General features: G+C 37.2%; 3 protein-coding genes across 3 annotated transcripts; 2 read left to right on the forward strand and 1 right to left on the reverse strand.

Annotated features, from left to right (window-relative positions):
* Positions 1-343: 343 nt before the first annotated feature.
* On the forward strand, positions 344-3,447 carry LOC311284062 (ATP-binding cassette sub-family C member 2-like; the record flags this gene model as incomplete). The annotated part of the gene is made up of 7 exons (XM_084398894.1): positions 344-493; positions 567-668; positions 806-949; positions 1,793-1,951; positions 2,209-2,375; positions 2,947-3,141; positions 3,241-3,447. 7 exons carry the CDS (start codon positions 344-346, stop codon positions 3,323-3,325), a joined length of 1,002 nt encoding a protein of 333 aa, XP_084255020.1. The 3' UTR covers positions 3,326-3,447.
* A 2,381-nt stretch (positions 3,448-5,828) lies between these two features.
* Positions 5,829-6,919, forward strand: lyz (lysozyme). The gene is made up of 4 exons (XM_084398952.1): positions 5,829-6,032; positions 6,187-6,342; positions 6,440-6,515; positions 6,691-6,919. Exons 1-4 carry the CDS (start codon positions 5,897-5,899, stop codon positions 6,752-6,754), a joined length of 432 nt encoding a protein of 143 aa, XP_084255078.1. The 5' UTR covers positions 5,829-5,896; the 3' UTR covers positions 6,755-6,919.
* A 1,307-nt stretch (positions 6,920-8,226) lies between these two features.
* Positions 8,227-14,881, reverse strand: chodl (chondrolectin). The gene is made up of 7 exons (XM_084398948.1): positions 14,529-14,881; positions 12,690-13,035; positions 12,439-12,596; positions 12,284-12,334; positions 12,112-12,198; positions 10,844-10,940; positions 8,227-9,366 (listed from the first exon to the last, which is right to left on the reverse strand). Exons 1-7 carry the CDS (start codon positions 14,602-14,604, stop codon positions 9,282-9,284), a joined length of 900 nt encoding a protein of 299 aa, XP_084255074.1. The 5' UTR covers positions 14,605-14,881; the 3' UTR covers positions 8,227-9,281.
* Between the last annotated feature and the right edge of the window lie 4,420 nt (positions 14,882-19,301).

Raw genomic sequence — 19,301 nt, forward strand, 5'->3', positions numbered from 1 at the left:
AATAAACATTTATTTATGTAAATCTCAGGCTGAATTTTGTGTATTCGTCTGTGGACAGAAAGAGATTTGTGTTGAAAAACACAATGAAAAAAAATGAGAACTACGCTACACTAGGGGGCGCCATTTGAGTGTAATATCGTGTAAAATGCATCTGTGACTGATATATTAGCTTTTGCAACTGTTTTTGTTTTTTGAGTATGTTGTATTTCCAAGCCAATAAAATATTATTTTACATACCTTTGCAGTAAAACTAAGTTTTAAATGTAAATGTTCTCCACTAAACCTGTCAAATAACTGTCACGTTTATTGCAGCATATACAGCTTTGATTAATGTGATTGCTTTATGACCAAAAGCAATATTTCTGTGTGCAGTTGGGCTGTGTTGCAGTTTGATGGCGTTGCTGGGATTGTGCTGTTCCTGGTCAGTCTGATTCTGCTTGAGACTCAACCTGACTCAGGGCTCGTGGCTCTGGCTTTGATCTGTGCCTTTAATGTAAGTTTATCTGTACTGATACCTAATCTGAGTTTGAATAATTCATAACAATTATGAAAACATTTTGTTACAGATTAAAGAAGCTCTTCGCCGTTACCCTCAGGCCGCCTCTGATATCAACATTGACATGCTGAGCATGCAAAGATTTTGCGAATTTGCCAAAGTACAAAAGGAGGTACAGGGTAACAAAATACTTATTTAACACCTAAAAACTCCTTCCATTGTGCTTGAGCAATCACACCTTGCACCTAGTTCATATGTCATATCCTCTGCATGAAAATGAATGTAACCAAATGCCCCCTTTTACCTCAGGCAGAATGGACAGTCACCCACAGACCACCCTTTGACTGGCCCCGGCATGGAGAGGTGAAGTTCAGGAACTATGAGTCCGAAGCCTCCTCTAACTGCACACCAGCTCTTAGAGGAATTAATCTCACCATTTTAAAAGGGGAAAAGGTATTCTGAATTCATTTATCTAACTATTTATTCTTTTATATTTATTCATTTATTTATAAATGACAAATAAATTTAATATTTATATTAATGATAGATTTGTTTGTATTTGTTTTTCATGTATTATTCATTTTCTATTCATTATAATAATAATTTGAATAATTTAAGATTAGCTGATGATACATTTAAATGTATTTATTTTATTTGCATACTGAATATATCAGTATTTAAATTAGGGATGCGGCGATCCAATACTCAATATCGGTATTGGTCCTATACGGACCTTTTTTGCCAGATCGGGTATCTGTCAGTACGGGACCGATCCAAATTAACTGGTTGAATTATTTCACGGAAATTCTTCCCTCCTCTGCGAGCTGTCAGTCAACCTTCATCTGAAACCCCAATCTGAACATAAAGGTGTTCTTCTGTTTAAAACTACTGTAATTAGTGATGAAAAAATCACTAATTTATTTATTAGTGATTCTGAATGGTATGGTACTCGCTATCGGATGAGATTGGACAGTATTCACACAATAACTGAAATTTAAAACAGAAAAAGGTTCAGTAAACTGCTGGACAGATGCAGAACTCTCACTGTTGCGCACACAGTATATCTTCGCTCTCTTTATATACATGTATGTATATGTGTGCGTGCACAATTTTCTCTTTATTTATAATGTAGTAATGTGTAATTAGTGAGGTATAGATATTATAAACTGATCAAGAAAAAAAAATTGGGTTGGTGACTTGCCGTCAAATATCTGTATCGGACATGAGAAAGTGGTGTCAAGCCATCCCTAATTTAAATCTCAGGTTGATTTTTGGTGTGTTTGCGTGTGTACACAGATTGGAGTTATAAGCAGGGGGAAAGCAGACACCGATAGCTTGGTTAGCTGTCTGTTCCGGACAGTGGAGGCCAGGAGCGGTGCTGTGCTGATCGACGATGTAAACATTACCCGCATGAGTCTACATGACCTTCGTAGCCGTCTGCAAATCATTTCTCAGGTTAGACCAACAATATTATATTTGCAATTTGCAAGAGAATGAGATCAAACTAGTTCGATCCAGCCAGAGCAAAATCAGTCAAAGTCTGGAGGGGAAGGAGTGTTGACAGGTAACAGAACTATTTTCCTGGGTGTGGTTGAAGGAATGCTGTCGAATAATGTGTATAATGTTAAACTTGCCTTACCCAGGCTGCACCAGTAACAAGCATTATTATATATTGTTTTCTTTAATGAGTTATGGTGTCCCATGTGTTACAGGTTCCTGTACTGTTCTCGGGACCCCTGAGGGCTAACCTGGACCCATTCGCTCAGCATACTGACGCGCAGGTGTGGCTGGCTTTGGAGCTCTGCCACCTCAAGGAACGTGTTCAACAATTGCCTGCTCAGCTGCTGCACCCTGTTCAAAGAACGTCTCTCACTTTCAGGTGTGTGGGAATCATGGCAAATCTTTGGATGCCAATTTGACATGTTTATGTAATATTCAGAGTATAACATCATACAGTTATTATATAAATGGTTGATGTAGTATTAATAGTATATTATTTATTTAATTATAATTATAGAATTATAATTGAATTATACAGTTATTTAATCCAATTCACAAAAAACAGGATCATAAAAATTAAATACTAAATTAAAATTTTTAAATAAAATCTATTAGAAAAAAAGCTTTTAGAAGCTTCTCAGTTGAATATTAAAAATCAAATTCCATTAACTGGAATTTGCAGTTTGGGCAAACCGAAATAACTGAGCTAATTCATTGTTTCCCACAATTTGGTATAAAGGCTGCTCATTTTGTGTGTAAAACAAACTACAGTGAGAAAAGATTCACGGTCTAGCTGGAACCAATCATGAGTCCAGATCTAGACTGTGACTCTGGTTTATTGCTGCATGAAACATTATAGGTTTCTCTATGGCAACCTTTATGTACTGGGACAACAAACAATTGGTTGTTATGGGTTAAATATTTCAGTTTTTTTTTGTGTGTTATGTAAGCTTTGGCCAGAGGAGGTTGCTGTGTTTAGCCAGAGCCTTGCTTGCAAGGGTCAAAATCCTGCTTGTGGAAGAGGCTCTTCCTTGTGTGGACATAGAAACAGAGGGCCTTGTCCGACAGTTGATCCACACAGAGTTTAAAGACTGCACCGTACTGTGGCTCGCTCAGAACCCGCTGACTGTCATGCACACTGACAGGTCAGGAGCTACAGTTCTTTATTTAACCTGTGACTCATCCTGTCATTTAAATGTCAAGTATTCAAGTAAGGCATTTCTGATCTGTTGTCACTCCTTCAGGGTGCTGGTTTTGAATAATGGACAAGCTGTGAAGTTTGACGCCCCTTCCACTGTCTTCCAGCAGGGACCACTGTTCAGTCAATAAGATGAGACCTCTTGCTCTTACAGTACATCCAACTATTGTTAACATTTATTCTTTTCGTTTCTTTGCTGACTAAAATGTAAATAATACAATTATTATTTATATAATAATAAGTTTCACATAAATTTCACATCATACATTAGTTTCCCTAAAGCACAGTTTATTGAATCTAATTGATGTTTCATATGCCTTTGGACAGAATATACTGAATAAAATGTTAAATAAGTGACAGGTGGAACACAAACAGACTTTGAAATATTATAGTGAATTGTGGGGGTTATTTTAAATGTATTTAAATTATTCTTTTTTTTTTTTTTTTTTTTTCTATTTTTTTTTTTTTGTAATGTATTATTTATTTTGATAATTGAATGTTTATTAATGTATTACAATAATATCTGTAGCTTTTTCTGCCACTTAATTAAAACAAATATTTAATTTCACACATAAGCACACAAACATGCCAGTTTACATTTAATGTTAACTTAAGTTTCACAATTCCTTAGATACCTAAGGGCTGTTTTCACTGAATTTTATAGGATGTTTTATTTCAGCTGATGTCAGATCAGAGTTGATCATTTATAACAAAATTATATTTTTCACACTTTTGATACTCTTATGTCAGTGTTTTACAATGCAGTACAATATGCATATGAAAATTAGGTTACACGTTATTTTAAGGTGTCCGTGTTACAGTGTAATTATACACATAGGTACAGAGTAATAATAATTAACATGTACTTACTATAGGATTAGGTTTTGGTTTAGGGTTAGTTGCATGTAATTATGCACAATTTATAGTTATCATTATAGTAACTACATGTAACGTGTATTAAGGACACTGTACAATAAAGAGTTACTGAAAATTAAACCAGCAATATGATAAATAATAAGCAACAGCAGGTCTTATAGTTTTTTTTTCCTTCTAAGGGCTGTTTGAGGTTATGCACACTGGCCGTTTGAGATGTTTGTTGACACATTCTCCTCGTGTCCATTTCCTTTGCAGTTATTGTCAGTTATTTGCACATTAGGTTGCATTATGATGCTGGGGGTTTTTTCACAACAATTTTCCACATTGTAACTGTCTCCATATCTTTCCTTTCGTGCTTTGGTCTGGTCATTTCAGGTGACAGTTGTTTCACCAAGAGTGTAGTTTATTAAGGTTTACATCTTTTTTTTTATAGCATATTAAAACCTATATGAAAATTTCCTGAATAAAATCCAAAACGCAATATATATTTGATGTGGTTTTTATTAATTTTTATGTTCTTAAATGCTGCTCTTTTTAGCTACATCATGACTACAGGAGGTTTTCCCCCTGTATTGAGTATTTCGTCTTATTATGTCCACTGTTGTCTTTATCTAAATCTTTTCCAGCTCCTCTGCATGACATTTTCATTTAATTATTTAGCAGACGCTTTTATCCAAAGCGACTTACAAATGAGGAGAGCAATCAAGCAATAGGGCAATATTATGCAATTGCTGTGACTAGTCCCAGTCTAGATATGAAGACCTCTGATGCAAAAGCTTCTAAAAGCCACCTATGTCAAAAATGAGATAATAATATTGAGTGAATGCTCTCCACACATAGTATACGTTCATCAAATACTTTCACCTCAAACTCACTAAATTCCAGCCTCAGCCCATTCAGAAATGTCGGTACTTATACACTCTAAAAAATGCTGGGTTGTTTTAACCCAATGATGGGTCAAATATGGACAAACCCAACGTTGGGTTAAAAATGCAATTTAAAAATGGACAAACCCAGCCGTTGGGTTACATTTTTAATGTAACCAATGCAATTTGTCCATTTTTTAATTGCATTTTTGTCCATTTTTGATTTTGTCCAAAATGCAATTTGTCCATTTTTAAACTGCATTTTTTAACCCAACATTGGGTTAAAACAACCCGGCATTTTTTAGAGTGTAGGTAGAAACCTATACATAGGAGCCTGATAAAAATTTCAATATTAAAGACAAAACGTTAGACGGACTTAGAGGCTTTTGCATCTGAAGTCTTCATATATAGATTAGTAAGTTTTAGTATTAATGGGTCAAGTGTTGAAAAAGATGCGTCTTAAACCGTTTCTTGAAAATGGCTAAAGACTCAGCAGCTCAGGTTGAGTTAGGAAGGTCATTCGACCAGGTAAAGGTCCATAAAAGTGATTTTGTGCCTCTTTGGGAAGCTTCTGGAGGGCACACAAGTCTGAAGTATAGTGAGTTTAGGTATAGTGGTGCAGAGCCAGTGGTTGTTCTGTAGGCAAACATCAGTGCCTTGAATTTGATGCAATTGGCAACCAGTGCAATTTTATGAGGAGATGTGTGATGTGTGCTCTTCGGCTCATTAAAGTAAAAAATAATTGGTTCTAGAAGTAAAAATATACCATCCCAAAGTCAGTTATTGCCTCAGCTGCAATAACTGGAGCAACTGCAAACTGCATGCACTTGTGAAAATTGGTTGCGACACAAACCTCTCATTTCACTTATAAATAGTCCCACTCAACAGCTTCCACCCTCCATCTGAACTCCTCTTCAGATAGCAGATATTGACAGTGAATTTGTGAGCAGCAGTGCAGATATGAGGGTGTCTATTGCGGTCTTGTGTCTGATGTGGCTGTCCTCTTGTGAGAGCAAAAGACTGGGGCGTTGTGACGTTGTCCGTATCTTCAAGGCAGAGGGACTTGATGGCTTTGAGGGATTCTCTGTTGGCAATTGTGAGTACTTTGTTTCTTATTTGCATTATCACTGACCTGCAATGTTTGGCATATCTGATTGTAGATTGTATTTTTTTAGTAGATCCAGCTATTAAAAAACCTTCCATAATATATTGTATTACTTTGGTTTGAACCTTTCACTTAATTTCAATAGATGTGTGCACGGCCTTCTGGGAAAGCAAGTTTAAGACCCACAGAGTGCGTTCGGCTGATACCGGGAAAGACTATGGAATCTTCCAGATAAACAGTTTCAAATGGTGTGATGATGGCACTCAGGGTGGACAGAACTTGTGCAATGTGCCCTGTTCAGGTACTTTTATTTTCTTTAAATGGTTTCCATATGACCAACAACATATTGATTGTCCTTTATCATAACATTTTGTATATAAATGTTTCCCATCTGCTAGATTTGCTTATGGATGACCTGAAAGCTTCAGTTGCATGTGCAAAGGTCATTGTGAAAGCTGGAGGACTGAAAGCATGGCAAGTATTCATTACAAACATCCTTGGGCACAAATGACAGAGCTTATTTGTCACATTGCTTGTTCCTTTAGAGATTTGTCCTCAAGCTCTGCCTAATATTGCATCATATCTAAGTGTATTGATCTGTCGTGCATGTGCGTTTTTGACATGTTTATGTTGATCTTTGTGTTTGCAGGGACACCTGGGATAGTTACTGTAATGGCCGTAAGATGACACGCTGGGAGAGCGGTTGCGAATAGCACTAATAAGGCCTTGATTGCCTGTGGGATCTTTAATTACCTACAATGATTATGTGCTAATGCAGTTTAAACTCTTGGTTGATGTGATTTTAAAGGCATTGTCATCAGTAATATTTGTATCCTTGATCTTGAGATGTATATTAAAGCATCTTCCCAAATTGTAAAGTTGTGCTTGCGTCTCACTTTTGGCTTAAGCTGATGCAGCAGAAAATTATGACAGATGGTTTGTTTGATATTACTAGATAGTATGCTGGGCTTTTATTTAAATTGCTTTTATTAAAAATGGAATAATCTGTCACTGAAAACCCATATTGATTGACCAGTACTCTGAATATTAAACATGTCCCTCTAAATGTCTATGATGATTACGTCTCTTACATCCAATTTCAGGTGAATTAAATAAAACTGTATGACCTATATGATCCATCAATACAGTCAATGAAATCCATCCATCATCACAAATATGTAAAACCCCACCTGAGTGCTATTGCATACACTGATTATCATTGCCAAACCCCATTGATTAGTATTTGGCATTACTGATTAGTAATAGTAATGTCTTTGACATTTAGATTTGATTTGGAGCTTGCACTGTTGTACATAAAACTAAGAGGATGTTTTACAAGAACCTCCCCATTTCCATCATAAACGAAGCGTATTCCAGTTCTAATAAAGCGATGTGAAGAGCTGTTTTGGATCTTGGTCGGGTGGAGAATGAGATGCTTGTGTTTTGTATCTCTAATAGGCTAAAATCACCCCCCTCTCCAGATGGGAAAGGGTTTGTTTCTTTAATTCTACCCTGTGCCTCCAGACTAGTGATTACAGTCATATCTATAATTACCAGATCCTGAGTGTGTGACGTGAGTTCTCCTGTCGAAGCATAGGACTGATTAGTTTAATTGGCTCCGTAATTAGCAGTGTGCTTTAAAGTCTATGCTGTCACTAATTGCAGACCAGGGTAAATCGCATACAAAGTACCACATCTTTTCGGTGTTAATGCGGTCCAGTTCATTTGTCTTACGTCTGGCTCTAACTCTGCCTGCCAGCTGGACCCCCTGAAAGCTTTCTGATCTCCGTGTCTATTTAAATTCATGGCCATAACTGTGTTTCTCTTAAACAAATACAAATGGTGCAATTGCCAGTAGTAATCTGTATATTCAGCTTTGATCCATGTTTCTAAGGAACCTTTTTCTTGAGTGTTTGAGGAGCAGAGATAAGGACGTGAATTCTTTGAACGCGATTCCTATTCATATTTAATATCTGCTAATCACATTAAAAGTTGTTTATCGATAAGAACCTACATACAGCTTTTTAATCTGTGATGAATCACAAAACATAATACAGATTTCGTGTAACTCGGACGTCAAGTAACTCAAAAGACTGGTGTTTTTGTTGGCGATTAAGCATTTACTGTATGTGGTACTACAAACAAATGGCATCAATTTAGAGACATAAAAACATACTAAAACATCTTCACAATCAAATATTTTTAATCCGTTTGTACACGTCCAATTCCTGTCTCAAAAATATAAAAAGTATTAACAGCACATTTTAAATCCAAACACACAATATTACCCACACTCACAGAAACGCATCTTCCTGTACAACCAGACGTCTAACTGACTAACTTCGATATCTGATACAATATTTCACAATGATGCAAACCAGTTTAATACTTTTTAGCGTAGATATTTTCTATATGCAGTGTTGTAAAAGGTGATGATAAAATATTCTCATGCAAAATACTGCATATACAAGTGGCAGCTTAAAGCAGCTCTGTAATAGCATCATACAAAAAAATATGTACATTTCTGATTAATTCATCTGTTTTTTGATAACAGTGTCCTATAAGCTGCAGAGCAAAACAGTCACTATTTAAGCCAGTCGTTCCAGTAATTTAAGTAACGATCATGTATGTTTTCAAATAAGTCTCATCATTATCAAATTATCAGTTGTATGCAGGTAATTATAAATGATATTATGGCGTCATAGGCAATGCATCACACTGCATGAGTAATGTATGAGATTAAATAGGCCTCTTATTTCTTGAATGAGACACAAAGTACTCCCAATTCTTCAGAACCCGTTTGAAGCAGGCTTTTTTATGCTCTTAAAGTGATTCAGTTCTTTAATGTGTCACTAGCTTCAGTTTGTGTGACATTCGCTGTTAGAAGGAACACTTTTTATGTGGTTCCCACTTGTACTTGCTTTAATTACAGTAATTTAATTGCTCACTGTGTTTGGTGCCAATTAGCATTCACCCTCCCAATGCAGCCCTCAGTACCCTCAGGTCAGACTATCTGACATGAAACATGAAATGGAGAAGAAGGTCAAGAAACTGCGTGGTTGTGAGAGGCTGAGGAGCATCTATAAGCACGACATTTGTACAGAAATGCGAAACGTGTGTAGCTGCTCTTCTGGTGCTGCACTTTTATTAAATCACACACTAAACTAACAACCTGACGAGCGTGTCGCTGACCACCATTTGACAGAACCAGGATGCCGCTTGCATCGTGGAGATGGATCTTTAAACCTCCATGCCACTGTCTGTCTTTGGCGTCTTGGAGATCCAGAGAGTTGATTGGTTAACGCTTGTTTTGGTCCGTGGTTTACTGTTAAAAAAAAAAATATATAATTATATACACAATTATACAGTATTTATATACTGTATAACAGGTTTGTGTATCTGTCAGTGTCACTTTTCTTTAAAATATGTGAGTACACTTCCATTTTGATTTTACTTATAAAAGTATTCACCCAAAAATGTATATTAAATTACTCATCATGTATGAATATTCCCTCATGTCTTTCCAAACCTGTATGAGTTTCTTCTGTGGAACACAGACGATATTTAAAAAAGAAATATATTGTTTTTTGTTATGTCTATGCAATCAAATTCAATATTGTCCATACATGCAATTCCATTGCATGGACACAAACAATTCTTCTAAATATCTTTTGTTTTGCACTGAAGACATGCATGCAGTTTTGGAATGATATGAGGGTGAGTAAATAATGAGAGAACTTATAAGTTATAGTTTTATCTGTTAATACATACTGTTATACTGTAATCTGTTGATATGGGCACGGAAGTAAATATGTATTGCTTTTGTGTGCATTGTAAAAGTTCAATTTCCCCACTTAAATCTCCCCTTTGGTTTTGTAATTTTCATAATTTGTTGCTGAGTTTTACTGGAAAAGCTTTATAGCACAATGCATGGAAGACATTTAAAGGTATTCGCGATTAGCAGACCGAAGCAAAGCAGCCGTTAAGTGACTCCTCCTGGTTTTATGCTCCAAGATGGTTTTTAATCACGAGAACAAGTGGCAAACATCGTAAAACATAAAAGCATCATCTGCTAAGGAGTTAAGACATTTATCCAAAAGCTTTGAACTCGCTCCAGGAAGCCTTTTACTGAATAAAGCGCACTCAGTCATTGCTGGTGATTTAAATGTATTGTCTGAGGATCCCCGTCTGCCCAAGTGATTGGAAATATGTTAAAAAGACATCAATTTGTGGGAGCGTCAGCGTATAAACATAATAAATTACACAAGTAAGCCACTATATAATGCCTTGCCAAGCACGGGCCGAGGGTTAAAGGGAGATGAACTGTGTTTGTGTTGAGGGCCGGGAGAGGAGTATGGGAATGGCTTGCTTCAGCAGTTCTGTAGACCCGTTCCCTGCCGATCTGGATATTGATGGGAATAAAAGTCAAGTTGGACTCTGTCTCCAACGCAGTGTGATGTAATGCGGCAGGAAACCCCCTCCCCCTTCAAATATGCCAAATCCATGCTATAATGAGTATGTTGATGATGATTAGTATGGGCTAAGCTGTTTTGCCGGGCACAGTTATAAACAGAAGAATCTAATTAATCACAGTAAAAACTCTGGGTTAGTGAAAGAAAGATTTTGGCTAGTGAGCAGAAAACCTTGATTAATCAAGACGCTAAGGCTGTTACTGTATAAAGATGCTGGTGAGACACTGACTTCCTGATGTGTCGCAGTATTTGGATGATACTGTGCATAATAGGACAGCGCATTAGCATTAGTCTGACAGCGTTTACAGTGATTTGATCTTAATGGCTCACCTCTTGCTCAACATCTGGAAACAGCACGTCCCTGAAGCCACCAGGATCAGCAAGAGAAGAGGGATGGTAGGGATAATCACGTAGATTAGCAGCATACCTGGGAAAGAAAAAAGAAAAAACACTTTGATTTCTGTTAACATTCAGGCATTTATTTTGGAGGAATATTCTGCGTTCAGTACAAGTGAAACTCAATGAACAGCACATTAAACACATTATTTATCAATCAATCAAATGTTTGGGTTCGGCAAGATTTTTTCAAATGTTTTAAAGTCACCTACCTTGAAGGCTGCCTTTATGAAATATGATTACAATTTAAAATAACTGTTTTCTATTTTGATATATTTTTAAATGTAATTTATTCCTGTGAATTTTCAGCATGTCTTCTATGTCACATGATGCTTTAGAAATAATGCTGATTTGGTGATATTTACTGTCACTTTTGTTCAATGTAATGTATCCTTATTAAATTAAATAATATTAAATTATAATATTAATATAATATTAAATATAAATAATATAAAAATAAAACAACTTTTGAACAGTAAATTAATTATTTTGTTAAAATGTGTATTATTTGATCTATAAAGCTATTTAAATGATAATTTTACAGTTATTTTGAGGTTTTAAGTTTACAAGGCATTCCGTTGAAGAAGTTTTAAAAGTGGATATAACTTTAGAAAAGATTAGTAACTATTTTTACACTAAAATCATGGGTCCCACTTGTGGCTTTAAGTACTATGTAGTGGCTTTAAGTACTATGTATTTGCATGGATAGATAAGTACAATGTATTTATTGTGTTCATGTTGTATTGTAAAACACTTTTGCTGCTATTGAGATGTGATACGGGTAAGGTTAGGGACAGGTGTGGTGGTTCAACAGTGTAATTACAAATGTAATTACATAAATTAATTACAGCTGTAATTACATGCAGGTATTTTTTAAATATAAGTACAATGTAAAAACATATGTGAACACAATAAGTCCATTGTATCAAATGATTCATTTCATAGTGCATAGTAGTTAAAGCCACTTAATATAAAGTGGGACCAAATCATGCTAAATGCTTGCAGTTTTAAGTCTTCTATTGAAACTTGAGAAATTGAAATTGGCCCCATTCACTTTCATTGTAAGTTCCTAGTTTGTTTTAAAAGAAAGGACAAGTGGAAATTATTTGTGGTAATCAACACTAGACCACAAATGCTGTTGAATAAGCTTAACTTGTACTGAGCACAAAATATTCTTTTCAGAATTTTAAATCTTATGTTACTTGAGGGCCCTGGCATTATAAGTTGAGGGCTCTCGTCCTGGTCGACGGGAGGTGTTCTCCTCTCCTCTTGTTCTTCTGTTGAAAGATCTGGAGGGCACATTTACAGATTAGTGTCAACACATCTTTAAATCTTTATGTCAAATGATGATGGATTTGACACCTGGCTGCTTACCAACATCACGCCCTCCAGGCCTGTCGCTCTGCTCCTTTACCAGGTAGCTTTCTGCTCAGAACAACATAACAAGCATTGTAAAGCAGTGAGTTCAGGTTGATCAGGTAACTTTTGACAGTCATCTCAAAAAGTTCACAGTGCAAATCACCTAGTACCTGGTTCATACTTGCAGATGAAATTGTGCTTCATATTGCACCGGTCATCGTTCCACTGGTAGAGATACGGCCCGCCAGGCCCGGCGAGAGCAGTAGGCTGGTGATACATGACCACACAAGCTTCTCCTCCACAGGATGGTTCGTCAGCATACCAGTTTCTAGAACACAAGTCCTAATGTTTGACTGTTTTTGATCCATAACCCTGATCCATAACTCTGCTTTGAACAGGCCCCAAATCAGTCACATCTTACCTGAACTGTGAGACACTTCCATCAGTCCACCTGTACAGGTTGGGGCATGAGGCGAAGCTGCCAGGCTCCTGTGCGTTCTCGCCCTCCACGCGAGTCAGGCCGATCCAGAAGTCTCCGTCTGTGATGCCCGACCCGGTGGCAGCACTAGTGGAAGTGGAGATGCTGAGTTCCCGCAGGAGGTGTTCGATGTGCTTCTGCTCCGCCGTGTTCTCAATGCTCAGCAACGAACCGCCGTCCATTTCGCACGCATGCAGAGCCTCCCAGAAGCCAACGCGACTCGTCACGTCCCTGAAGTAAGCGATCTTATAGCAAGGGTGCTCAGAACTGCCTTGACACACCGTCTGACCTGAAGACACAAAATTCATGCTGCATTCTTAGAGATTTCTTGTTCAGCATGACTTTCCAGATGATGGATGGATGGATGGATGGATGGATGGATGGATGGATGGATGGATGGATGGATGGATGGATGGATGGATGGATAGATAGACGGATAGACGGATAGACGGATAGATGGATAGATAATGCATGGAATTATTATTTGAAAGAAATCATAAACAAAGCATATTGCATTATAGAAAACACTTAAGATACACTGATGGGCCCAATGAAGAGAACTGTGATTAATACACAGACTGTTAAAAGTCTAATAATAACATTAGCTCCCTGCCCGGGAGGTACTTTAAATAATTGCTTGGTCCAGATCTGCAATATCATCAGTTTGAGCAGTAATAGGGCTGGGTTTAACTGGGGGGAAACTAGACTCAGCATTTTCTCAACCAGCTTCCTTAGCTTTCTTCCTCAATTCCTGTCTCTGTGTGGCAGTTTTCCTCCTTCCAGCATGGAATGTTCTTGTAGTTCCGTTCTCCAAAACTGCTGCTTTCTAGTTACCTTTGTTAAATCCTGATCTCATCACAAAGAACTGCACAACCGATTTTAATTTCCCTTGGTGCATCCTTTTAGTTCACACATGACAAACCTGTTGTTTTGTTTTTTTCTGTTTATTAGTCTGTCTCTACCCATCTCTTTCATTTTCATTTCATCTAATATTTTCATTCCATCTCTTCATCAAGAGAGAACGGTTTTCAAAAAAGTCAGAGACAAGCTTCAAGAATAATCTTCAGGAAAAATAATCTTTAGGCAAGAGAATAATATGAGCTGATCTGTTAGATTTTATAATACAATTATGTTTTTGAGAGATGCTTTATTTATAAAAAAATTTTTTTTAAAGTAGAGGTGAATAATAATGAACACTTAAATACAGATTAAAAATTATGCCATTTTGAATTTTATGACAGCCTCTAGAGTTCATTCCACATCTAACAGTTCTTTAGGACTGCCACACCAGAAATCAGTTTGAGCAATTAAACACATTCATATTTTTTGATAGATTTTATCAATATTCCTGAAAGCAATATTTTTAATTCAGACTACTGGTGTGACAATGGCTATAAAGGGACAGCTCATCCAAAATGAAAATCTTGTGATCATTTACTCAATATCATATTGTTCCAAACCTGTATGCCTTTTTTCTTTTGTGGAATTCAAAAGAAGATGTTCAGCTTCAGTCACCATTCACTTTCTTTGCATAATTTTTCCATACAGTGAAAATGAATGGCGACTGAGGATGTCATTCTGCCTAACTTCCCCTTTCTGCCAAACAAAGACTGAACTATCCCTTTAAACTTAAATAATTGAGACAGCAAATCCTTTGAGCATCATTTTACCACACAAAAAAAAACCTCAATATTTTGATACAATTGTCCTCACTGACTGAAACTCTGGAAATGAATTAGATGAATAAAAATAGCTTTAATAATACATAAAAATGAAACTTACCGCTCACAACTCGCGCGCCATGGGTGCACGAGACCAGGAAAGTCAAAGCACAAAGGATACCGAGTTCCACGCGCATCCTCGCGTCTTACACTGGAGTAGATGATGGAGTGAACTTCACACAGACTTGTTCCAGTCAGGCGCCTTTTTTAACGTTTATTGGCAGAGTCTCTTCTTCATAGTGTTCAAAGACATGATTTCCACTGAACAGGGCTGACACTTTGCAGAGCGCCTCTGAATTCTGGAGAGAGAGAGAGAGAGAGAGAGAGAGAGACCTTCTCGCGCCTCCACTTGAGAGTGCGCTTCTGCTCCACTTCAATAATGTCTCCCTCGCGCGTGGCTGGGTGGACTGCACTAGAGGTAATCGAACAGGGAGCAGATGTTCATCACCTCCTTTATAAGCAAAACACTTCTCAGGCGTTCTCCAGTTATAAGGTGGACGATGGGGAAGGTCACAAACAGGTTTAGTGTATAAAAATGATTTAGGCAGCATTGGGTCAATGGTTGAGGTGAAAACACTCTTGAATAATATGCTTTCATTTTAAAGAAGACGCAGCCCAATTATTATGTGATGTATAACATTGATGATATACAGACAGATTTGTCAGAAGGCTGAAATACAATCATGTTACATTATAAACAGATGGATTTGTGTCAATTTCAGTTATTACCCCTGCTATAGGTGGGCAACCGTATAACCATTTTTAACAAGTGCAATTTTAACATTATTTCTGTTTATACGTTTAACAAGGCCAATTCAACTGAAATCCTTCCGCCATATGGTCACATTCACTTTGCGTTGAGTCTTGATCACCCTGTTGGGGTTTATTTTGCAATAATGACCATCTGATGACCCATTATCCTGCTTATTGCACTGCTATTTACCAAATTAATAAATAAAAGACATAAAATATTGATTTGAAATTGTTTTATTATGTGAGAAGAAAAACGCTGCAAAAGCCTAAAAATTAAACAAAAAATTTGACCACTGAGTGCTGCAATTGACCAGTCAGAATCAAGTATTCCAGCATTTAAATATTAAGTAGCGTACTATAAATGAACAGAATTACCCTTTTAGAATCAAAACAAAGTCAATGAGGACTGACAGCAAAATCATGTAAATATATAAACAGATGTAGACTATTTCCTGTCAGACCTCCCATTAACAATATCATCTCTTCTCAGTTGACACCCTTCATCTCAGTTATTAATCTCTCTTTACTTTTAAAAAGTTGTTTTCCTCATAGAAAATCACATGGTTTCCCTGACTGCCTCTTCATGGTTCGGATCCATGAGCTGAATATCCGAGGGAGGATTTTCATATTGTCCTCAAACACGTTTCTCTGTATGATAACTAATTATGTTGTCAAAGCGAGACGTCAGCTCTGTGTGCGGATTGATCTGTTCATCCTGCAGCGTGGAGCCTTGCCGATCCGAAGGCTGTTAACTGAGCTGTAATATGCATCGACGCAAAAATGCTATTACTTAATTTGCTGTTCCCTATCGATTACTTATTTCCCACTGAAAATGCCATTCTGCTCTACCAGTGTTCGATAACTACACTGAGATATTCTGTGACACATTATCAATAAAAAGGCAGCTGTGTTATTATAGGACCCTTGTCAGCGGAGGTATTAAGGAGATCTGGCTGGAAGCACCAGCAGCAGAGAAGAGAAAAGAAATGTCAGGCAATCACGAAAAAAGGGGGAAGCTGAGTGCACTACCGGCCAGCTTGCAAAAAAGAACGTCTTAACTGGGCCAGAGGAATGGGGTAGTGCTGATTTTGCAAGGCCGGACAATGGGCCCAGTCTGCAAGCTCTGCCAGAACATCACATAACTCTCCGCTCTCATCGTCTGCTTCTCACAGTTTCTCCCCCTCGCTGTCTTGTCTTCTTTTCAGATCAAGCATTGAAGTCAAACTGAGTTCATTCTATCAGTGAGCTTAATTGCCCAGAAGTAATCAGCAGCATCAGGTTTAGGGCATGCACTGTTCACATTAAAGGAATGAACTGTGCTTTCCTGCTAAAAGAGGTGGATCCAAAGGGATCTAATGTTATTGCTTTGTGTTGACAGATGCTGCGACCCTTTTTAAGATATTGGCTTTAAATGCATTCACGTTTTTTGTGACACTTTTATCATTCGGAGACCCCAGTCTGAGACACTGACCAATTTTTAAGATGGTGCTGAGTTGGAACTCTATTGAAAATCTGACAAGCAGCCAAATGCTTCAATAGAACACTTATACTGTTCATTTGTGCCACCTTAGGATGCCCTGACCTATGAACTATGACCCCCGTGAACATATTTTCTCATTAGCATGTACTCTTGAGTATAAACAATGTGTCAATGGGTTATTAAGTCTCAGAGCGTATATTTGAGCATTACTATAGTCTACCTAATTAAAAGCTTGATTTTAATTGAATTAATAATCCCATGAGTGGATTATTTCTGAGCAATCATAAAATGTAGATTGCTTTAGTGTCTTAAAAAAGAAAAATCCATTGATGACTGGTACTGACTTATTCCATCACCCCTCCTTCCAAGTTCCCCTCAAATGGAGGTCTCTAAAGAGGACATGAGGGAAAACTTGAGCTGTGAAAAATGACATGTAGGGTAAAAGACACCGTCCCATCATGGCTCTCCCCACCACGGATGTATGATGGGCCCCTCAAGCCTTCTGGGTAAATGAGAACGAGCTCTTTGCTGATTGGATTAAATCCTACGGTTTGGCGATGTGAGATTAAGGGAACATTAAAGAGAGGGAGTGCCTGGGATCCATTTAAGAGTCTCTGTGTTCAGATCTATCTATATGTGCTTCCGTCTCCAATAACTCACATATCCAACTCAACTGATAATTGACCCGTATCATCTTTTGCCATAATTCACTTCTGGGATATTGTAAGTGTGAGTTTGGCTTGCCTTGCACAAGTATTAGTGTTCTATTATGAACGTTTCACATGAGTTGATTGGGATTGATCAGTGGTCCATACCACTGCACAAGCCAATTAATGGCTGTCTCCTAGGGAGAGTCTGGTTGGCCGAGCCGCAATAGATGTAAATGCAATTGATTGACTGTAAGAGTTAGTCTAAGTGATTTGGCCCTGTAAATCGGGCAAGCAGACTGTGGGCTACGTCTGAGAGGAGTCTTTCACATCCGTCACAAGAAATGGCTTCTGTTCTTTCATCTTCTAGGGTGTTTGTGTGCAAATTGAGAGGGAAAAAAAACAGAGTAGGAAGGGTATAAGAAAAGTGTAAGTGCTGTAAAATCAGCCAGGGAAAAGTACTTCTTTAACAAGCAAATCTCTTTACGACCCCCCTAAGACCCGAATGGACCAAGCAGCAATCTGTTTCTGCTCTCCCTCATTACTTAGAGAGGTCATTGACTTCCCCAACAGCCTTCCTGTCCCAAAAGGCATGGGCTCTGTGGGCTGACATCAGCTGGTGACTGGATGCTCGTACCAGAATTAATGTAATCAGTAATTACTGGATGAGCCGGAGGGGCAGCATGTCTGTAAAAAGAAAACATGCAAATACAAAAATGTTCAAAGGTTTGGGGTCGGTACGATTTTTTAAATGTTTTTGAAATAAGTATTTATGCTCACAAAGGCTGAATTTATTTGATTAAAAATATATGTACAGTAAAATCAGTAATATTGTGAAATATTATTTATATTTAAAATGACTGTTTTCTATTATAATAGATTTGAAAATGTAATTTATTCCTGTGATGGCAAAGCTGAACTTTCAGCATCATTACTCCAGTCTTCAGTGTCACATGATCCATCATTATAATATGCTGATTTGGTGCTCAAAAAACATTTCTTGTTAATATCACCAAAAAAAATTTTTTTTTAAAGGATTCTTTTTAGAAAATAGAAAATTCAAAAGAACAGCATTTATTTGAAATAGAAATCTTTTCTAACATGGTAAATATCTTTGCTGTCACTTTTAATCAATTTATTGTGTCCTTGCTGAATTTATTCTTTTTTTTTTTAAATCGGTATACACTTTATTTTACAGTGTCCTTATTACATGTTACATAGTTACTATAGTAATAACTATCACTTTATTTTACAGTCCTGTTCCCCATGTACATACTACAGTATGTACTATTTATAGTTATTTCAATAACTGGGTAAAGTACTAACCCTGAACCCCCTAAACCTAACCTTAGTCACCTAAGAAAGTACTGGTTAATATAAGGTAAGTACACTGTAAGTACATATAAGTGCGCAAAAATAAAGTATAAATACATGTGACTAACCCAAAACCAAAACCTATCCTAAACTAACCCTATAGTAAGTACATGGAGTTAATTATTATTACTCTGTACTCAGACACCTTAAAATAAAGTGTAACCAAAAAATCTTACTGACCCCAAACTTTTGGTGTGTGTTCATGTTAAAATGATTTCTCATCCTCATTTTTAATAACAGATGCAGAAAGGTAAAACTGCTTCAGAGAGGTTGTATTCCCTCTGTTTTATTTCCTAATTTAACTATGAGAGATTTGAGATAAAATTAAAGACCTAGCATGGGCGAATGACTTCTGTTATAGGACCAAGAACAGGGGTGTATTTTCCTCTAAATTGCCCTATTTCCACAAATGGACTCTTATTGATTCTAAGAATGCATCCCCTCAAAACAGATAATCTGTTACTGCCATTTGCCTCCTCTAGTCACCACTTAAGTATAATTACCCAGAAGTCAATACGGCTGCCAGGCTGCTGCCACAGTTAACCTCTGAGTCACCAGTCGCAAGCATCCCGCTCAAATG

This window comes from Rutilus rutilus (genome assembly GCF_951802725.1).
Source record: "Rutilus rutilus genome assembly, chromosome: 24".
In the NCBI taxonomy this organism is placed as follows: domain Eukaryota; kingdom Metazoa; phylum Chordata; class Actinopteri; order Cypriniformes; family Leuciscidae; genus Rutilus; species Rutilus rutilus.